This window comes from Cryptomeria japonica, chromosome 3 (genome assembly GCF_030272615.1).
Source record: "Cryptomeria japonica chromosome 3, Sugi_1.0, whole genome shotgun sequence".
In the NCBI taxonomy this organism is placed as follows: Eukaryota; Viridiplantae; Streptophyta; class Pinopsida; order Cupressales; family Cupressaceae; genus Cryptomeria; species Cryptomeria japonica.
The window spans coordinates 773,448,537-773,456,919 of NC_081407.1; the positions used below are offsets into that span (position 1 = coordinate 773,448,537).

At 37.4% G+C, this 8,383-nt stretch overlaps 1 protein-coding gene across 2 annotated transcripts in view; it reads right to left on the bottom strand.

Moving 5' to 3' along the window:
* Window positions 1-7,857, bottom strand: part of LOC131033894 (putative pentatricopeptide repeat-containing protein At1g09680) — a 35,207-nt gene extending 27,350 nt beyond the window's left edge. For both annotated transcript variants that reach the window (XM_057965202.1, XM_057965201.2), the window contains exon 1: window positions 5,594-7,857. In XM_057965202.1, coding sequence (XP_057821185.1) covers window positions 5,791-7,602 — 1,812 coding nt within the window. In that variant the 5' untranslated portion in view covers window positions 7,603-7,857 and the 3' untranslated portion in view covers window positions 5,594-5,790. The remainder of the gene's footprint in view (window positions 1-5,593) is intronic.
* Between the last annotated feature and the right edge of the window lie 526 nt (window positions 7,858-8,383).

The window sequence follows — 8,383 nt, forward strand, 5'->3', positions numbered from 1 at the left end:
AGTTGTTAAAATAACACAATCAAGAATCTCATTTTGATACTGGATTTTTTCCCAAAAGAGTTTACCCAAGGTATGTGTTCTGTAACCTCTCTTCTTATCATGTTGATTTTCATTACATTTTCAAGTGAGCATAAGTATATCTCAGATTTATATCAATACACTAATATCAGATTTAAGATATTTTATTGTTCCTAACTGAAGAGTGAACCCCTATATTCAGATTGGAAAATAATATACCCATGGCAGCCTCTTCTGATCACAGTGCTCAAGGAATGAATAATATTAAGTCTTACGCCATCGTGATGCCACCATCTCCTCTATCATGGCATTTCTCCAAAACTTATTCACTTTAGAAGAGATCTTATCCTACAAACTTTGGTTTATTGTCTGTACAAATTAGAGTGAAACACATAGGAAATATAAAGGAATGTATCTTTCAAGTAACATTTGTTGTTTTATAAACCTTCTCCAACTACCAGTGGAGATCTAGCCACATCTACATCTTGTTCTTCAAAATTTGTGTCAGAGGTGCTCACATCCTCTCCATCCATATTGCAATGTCCACTTGATTGTTCATTTGTAGATGCATCTCGGTGCTATATTTTAAGTTCAAAATGAACCTTATCACTCTCCTTTACATTTGGTTGTTCATCCCTGAACAAAACTAAGTTCCCTAAATATGACATCTCTTGAGTAGAAAACCTTCAATGTCATCAAATTCAAAAGCTTGTAGCCTTATACATTCTCACTATACCTAATGAAAATGAGTCTTTAAGCCTTGAAGTCCAACTTAGACCGCTTCTTCTTTCACACTTAAACAAATACCTCATGGCCGAACAATTTGAAGTGTATTACAGCAATCTTTTCACCTGTCAACATCTCATATGGTGTCTTCTCCTCAAATATTGAAGTAGGAAACTTATTTTATAAATGAAAAGTAATATTAACCATCGCAACCCAAGACTCTTATCCTGAAACAACATTGCTTAATAGGCTTATAACTCATTCCAACAAGATTCTATTTAACCTTTCAACTACTTCATTTTATCGTATTGTGTAGGGTGTCGTTATTTGCCTAATAATATCAATGTGCTTGCAAAATGCTCAAACTCTTTGGCGCAAAACTGTTGGTGTTGGAAATAAGCCACACCCGGACCAACGATGGACTGGTCCAAGAGGGGCCAGTAGCTCAGTGGTAGAGCACTCCAGCAGCGTATGGAAGGTCCTAGGTTCGAGTCCTAGCTGGTCCATGTCTCAACATGGTATCAGAGCCAGGTTCAGGCTAGGAGCCCCAAGCACACGAGAGGTGTGGCTTAAGAGGGGGTGTTGGTGTTGGAAATAAGCCACACCCGGACCGACAATGGACTGGTCCAAGAGGGACCAGTAGCTCAGTGGTAGAGCACTCCAGCAGCATATGGAAGGTACTAGGTTCAAGTCCTAGCTGGTCCATGTCTCAACAAAAACTCCCACCATTTTCTAACCTTAACAATTTGATCTTCTTACCAATCTAGTTTTTTAAACCATAAACGTATGAAAATTCTCAAACTTTTTTCTAAGAAAATGCACCCAAACATGTCTAGAATAATCATCAATAAAAGAGGCATAGTATCAAGACTTAACAATTGAGTGTGCACCCACAAGACTAAAGACATCACTATGAATCACTTCCAATCTCGCCCTTGCTATAGTGCTTCCTAAAACAAACTATAACTGATTTTTCTTTTTAAGTGAACTATGCTGACAAAACTCAAACCCAACAGAAAAATCTGAAAGATCTTCCACTATATTCACACTTACCAAGGTTTTCAAACCTTTTTGTCCTATATGACCCTACTAGTGGTGCCAAACTAACTCAAATTCAAGTCTGATTACATTGACTAAGTTGCACAATGTTGATGCCTCCAACCTAAAAGGAATCCATGCCTCACCCCTTTAGCTAGCACCAAATTGTCTTTAGCCAACCTAACACCATTTTCATCAAATTTAACATGCATAATAAATTCAATCCTCTCAGAGACAAAAATCAAGTTTCTAGCCAAACCTAGTATATGTAAAACATCAAAAAGTGTCCTCACTCTCCCATCCATGAAAGGCACTTTCATCTTTTCTTGACCAGCTAATTAGACAAGAGTATTATCACCAAGAAAAATCTATCATCTATCACACTCCTAGTGATTGGAGTACCAGTCCCTATGGGAAGTCATGTGGTATAATGCATATGAGTCAATCAACCAAGAATCATCACCAAGAATGTTAGTACATACAATAGCATCACTACCATACTCATCAATATCAAAGGATCTATAAGAGGAATCATCCTTCTTCTTGGACTTGCACTCCTTTATGTGACATCTCTTGCCACAATTTCAGCATTTTACTTTAGGTTTACTAAAATATTTAAACCTATCCTTCTTAGACTTCTTATCCCAAACATCCTTCTCTTTACCTCTCTATCCTTAGATCTACTCCTTACAACCATAGCATCATGAGAGGAATCATCCATGGGTTCTTTTGGTTTGGGTGAAAAACAATTACCACTAATTGTCATAATAGATTTTTACCATGAATGGGGTAAGGTACATTATAGTAAAATGTACTTATCCTCTTCTTCTATCTTAACTTGTGTTGACATTAATTGACTCATAATCATATTGAAGGTGTTGAGATAGTCATTTACAAAGTCTAGCTCTTTCATCTTTGAGGAATATAACTTCCTTTCCAAAAAAAGTTTGTTTACAAGACTCTTGGACTAATAGAAAGTTCATATCTTCTTCCACAATAAATATATAAAGGGCTCTTTTGACACATTCATCAATACAAAATTTGAAAGACATGGACAAATAGCACTTCTACCTTTCTAATCTAATCTATTCTAGTCCTCATCAAACATACCTATAGGCTTCACTGAAGATGACACTAATATCCACTGACATCTCTCCACCAAGAGATTTTCCACCTTGAACTTCCATATCTCAAAGTTCTGCCCATTGAACTACTCGATATTAGACCTTGACCTACTCAATATGAATCTAACAACACATGCTCTATATTCTCACAAGATCCTTCAAAGGCTCCCATTGAAACTAGTATATGCATACTACAACAAACCCTCACACCAAGATTTCAAAATTGCAATCTCTCAACAATTTCACTGCTCACATGCATAGTTATGGCACCAAAATGGCATGGCTTCACCCAAGCAATCATGCTTTGATACCAAAAGTTGGTAATTTAATCCTTGCTACAATCAACCAAATGACATGGCTTCACCCAAGCAATCATGCTTTGATACCAAAAGTTGGGAATTTAATCCTTGCTACAATCAACCAATAGACTAGGATACTAGGACACCTTAAAATTGTGTGATCAAATCCAATTATATTTTTATACCAATTCAATTAGCACAATAAGGGAATACATGAAACTATTTGCATACACATGAAACAAATTTAAATGGAGAACTCTTATGGGCAAACCCCCCCAACAAAACAAAAAGTTGTACTTGCAAGAAATATGCCAAATACAATAAGCATTTCCTGCAAAACATATCAAGCAGCAAACTACAACATACAACTTACAACTAGCATCTAAACAAACTTCATTCCATCTGTACATGCAAGTAGATGCAGGCAACAAGACATTCTCATGGAATACCAACCATCTAAAATATCTAACTGTTGACATGGTCAGCATCTCCTTCAAGATTCGCGACATGTGCTTCCTCCCGCCTCCCGTGGATCCTTGTCTCTAGCCACTCTCCCGTTTGTTGACAGCTCGAGCTTTTGGCGTAACGGCAGCGGTGATTCCAACAATTGGTATCAGAGCGTTGGGTTACGGGTTCGAATCCCAGGAGGCCTCCTTCATTCCGTCGGTGTGAAACCCTCAGTCGGTGCTGAGGGGGAGATTGTTGACTTGACCAGCACCTCCTCCGGGATTTGTGACATGTGCTTCCTCCCACCTCCCATGGATCCTTGTCTTTGGCCGCTCTCCTGTTCGTTGACAGCTCGAGCTTGTGCATAACAGCAGTAGTGATTCCAACACTAACTACCATATAAAATAACAATAGTCATACAACCAAAAAATGACCATACATGGACATTAGCATATCGCACATTACATCAAACTTGAATTCTTCACATAGTAATCATTGCAGATAGGTATTCATTGTTGCTCACAACTTGATTTCTTCACATAGATAATCATTGCAAGTAGGTAGTTATTGTTGCTCACAATTTGAATTCTTCACATAGATAATCATTGCAAATAGCCTAGTAAGAAGTCATTGTTGCTCACAATTTGAATTCTTCACATAGATAATCATAGCAAATAGGTAGTCATTGTTGCTCACAATCTGTCAAAAGCTATTTACCATCTTCACCTAAACCGCATACATGTCTTCCTCCAATACAACCAAACATCATCCATGGCTTGAGGTAGCAAATACAAACACCTGATTGCTTTCAGCTACATGCAATACCTTTAAGCATGCCCTAGAAGGTCACCATGCTCCTAGCCATCACTGCATATATTCCAATAACCAAGCACAAACACTTGCACTATCATACACAATCCAGTAACTAATACGATTATGCAATTGAGACTTCTCCTCCAAATGACTTGCAATTGCAACCATAGTGACACTAGACTTAGACAAGTCTCCATGCTAAATTACAACATCTAAAACTTATCACAACTTACCATAGTGTCATAGCCAACTTCATAGCTATTTCTAAGTCTACAAGCAAACACTTAACATTAAATAGAAAAAATTCACCATTTTATCTCACCAAAAACCTTATTAAGAGCCCTTTGTAGGTAAATAGAACCCCAAAGTTCCAATATTCATCACAAATTAACTACCTTAATAATCTCTAGTCATACAAAAATAAAGCACAAAAAATGCTTGCAAATATAACTGCGTTGTTTGCCCAACAAAAAACTAAAAGTATATGACCTATATTATCAATCACTGAAATTAGGACTTCTGACTGCTGCCCCCAAAGTTAGGGTTTCTAACTACTGCATCCATACACGGTATGAGCAATAAAAAGTTAACATATGCATGCAACTTCAAAGACATGCCAAAGATTTTCCTAGAAAAAATTCAAATTTGATTCCCTAAAGGCTAACCCCCAAATCTCGGTTTGAGGAGTTTAGCTTCAAGGGGTGGTGAGCAGATCTCTAGCAGTGCAAGCTGCTTGTAAGCAGTAACATAACAGGCATGCACTAACTGAATCGAAATGAAAAGAATTTGAGTCCTGTAAGATGAACGCAAAATTACTGTGAAAAGTTGGAACCCTAAGCTGTATCTTTTCCTCTGCCACTGATCGTGCTAGGTTATTAACATTAAAAGCTGTGACTTTAAGATTACTAATATAAAAATTCTTCACTGCCTAAGAAAAAAAAGAAAAGCCTTGCTCATCCTGCCAATGTTGATACATGCTTTCAGCACCATGACTTGTATTGATATCTTTATATTCTGAAAATAAGGTTGAATTCGGAGAGAGAGTACAGGACACTTGAAATCAGACATTAACACAAAGGATCTTATCATAACATTTTTGAATGATAAACAGTGTAAATGATATGTTACCTCATGAATACTGGCATGAAATAGTTATATTCAGACAAGATGTGGTATCTTTTAGAAAAGAATTTGAAAGTTAATTCCTTTGATCAAAACCTCAATATTAATTCTGCCCAATTTCCTTCCCCGTATCCAATATCTATTTATTTGACTGGCGCCTGATGTAATTTTGCGTTTTCCTTGCCAAATAGCAAACGAGGGTATCATTCTCTTGTAAATTCTGGTTTGCTTTCAAATTCATCCATTAGTGATGTGTAAGCTCCAAAGTCTGAAATAAAACCAGTCTCGTCATGTAACTTCCTAGATACTTCTGAATTTTTTTTCTTACTAAGTCCGTGAATTAAAGTGTTATAGGTAATATCATCTGGCACTAAGCCTCTGTCAATCATTGTTTTCAAAAGCATGTTTGCCTTCCGTGTCTGGCCTTTCTTACAAAGTCCACTAATAAGAGCATTATAATGGATCACACCAGGCACCGCTCCATTATGCTCCATCTCCTTGAATAGCTTCAAAGCCATTTCTAAATTGTCATTCTTGCAGTACCCATCAATAACCATTGTGTAGGTTGCATCATCAGGCATGAAACCTGCCTTTAACATCTCATGCAACATGTTGTGTGCATCTACAACTTTTCCTTGCCTGGTAAGTCCAGTTACCAGAGCAGTGTAACAAACATTATCCATCTTCATACCTTTCATAGCCATCTTGTTTCGAATCTCTAGAGCCTTTTCCAAATTACCTTCCTTACAGAATCCATCAACTAAAATAGTATAAGTGATCTTGTCAGGCACCAACCCTGTTTTCACCAATAGATCCAGGAATCTTTTAACTTCCTTTAACTTTCCAGCCCTGAAGAGCCCATGGACGAGTGCATTGTATGCAACCACATCAAGTTTTATTCCTTGTTTTACCATTTCATCATGTAGATTCAAAGCAGCCTCAATTGTGCCTAACTTACTGTGTGCATCGATCAATGTTGTAAAAATGACACCGTCTGGAATCACACCCCTTCCTTTCATCTCCTCAAACAACTTACACGCTTCCTCCAACCTGCCTTCCTTGCAATGCCCATTAATCAAAGAGCTGTAAGTCACAATATTAGGGCAAATGCCCTGTTCCACCATCACAGTCAAAAGCTTGTAAGCATCACTTATTTGCCCCTTCTTACAGTGCCCACTAATCAAAGTATTGAAAGTCACCAAATTAGGAGAAAGGCCCCTCTTCTCCATTTCATCAAACAAACTACTTGCTTCTCCCAGCTTCCCATCCTTACAAAGACAAGTAATAGTCATATTTAATGTATAGACATTGGGACATACTCCATATTCTACCATTTCATTATATAAATCCAAAGCAGAATCAGTAGATTTAGACTTAAGAAAGCTCCCGATAATGGCATTGCAGGTCTGCAAGGAAAGCACAAACTTGTGTTTCTTGATCAATCTTAAACACTGTATGGCATCTGGGATCATTCCACTCCGTGTGTATATATTCATTAACATATTATAAACAGCAGGGGGTGTATGTTTTCTGGGGATCTGTGTTTCTACAAGTACCTGGAAAACAGAAGCAGCTGAATGGCGTCCCTTCCTCGAGACTATGATTTCCAGCAGAGACCGTGCTTGCGGGAACATTCTGGCCTGGCACAGAACATGAATCATAGTACAGTACGATCGAACCGTATGTCTAAAACCCTGCTGCTGCCCGGCCCAGTTGAAAAAATTCAGCAAGCAACCAACTTTCAATTGCCCTCTAAGTATTACTTGGATCACATGATCAGCAGTCAATCTGTGAGAAAGCTTTTTTAGAGAATCTAAACTGGGTTCTTCCTTTAATGCCATGTAGACCTTCTGGACTATTTCCGTGTTATCATTTTTAAGATTTATTGGTGAAGAAGGATGGACAGCAGGGAAACGTGAAATGGGTTTATTAATTGCTAAGCTTCTATAATATCGTCGGTGGGCGTTGGAGAGGTTGAGCAAAAGGACTGACATGTGGGTACTTTTTTTAATCATCAGGATATGGTTTAGAGAGTATGACTGTTTGTAAGAATAAGAATGATTTCGTAGCAGAACGAATATATATATATACCGAAGAGAACTTGCACAGCAACTGGTAAATGCTCCGCCACAGAACCAAAATGAGACTGAGTAGCCGACTCGAGATCATTCTAAACAAAGAACTTTAAAGTTTAAACTCAAGCTCCTGTATGCTTAGTGGAATTTCTGCTAAAATTGCTGAAGAGTTAGGGTATGAAGCTGCTCCTCAATCGTTTTAAAAATTGTTTGTGGTAGGTGTATCTTTTCTCTATATTTTTAAATAAAATATCTTAATTTTGTATTAATAATATTAATAACTAACAATCACATTTTGGCGTGCAATGGGTACCATGAAAAAGTATGGAAGGTCAATTAGAAAAAAAATTGGTGTGATTTGCATACAATAATACAGTGTGTAAGATCAATCCGTAGGTCATTTAAAAAATGTTGTGTGTGCATCCAAGATCTCAATATAGAAGTGATAGCTTAAAATCAACTATGCATCTTGTTAGAGGGATCCAAACATGACTAAAATAAAATTTTAAATTATGAAAATAACTAGGTTTCGTTACCAACAGGGACATGTTATGGTTTGCAATAGGTGGGGAGATATAGGTAGAGAAGGAGGGAAAAGAAAAGAGAGAAATAGAGAGGAGAGAGAAGTAGAGAGAGATATAAAGGAGGGAGTTATATGGAGAGAGGGAGAGATAGAGATAAAGAGAGGGAGAGAAAGGGATAGAAATGTGATATAGATAAA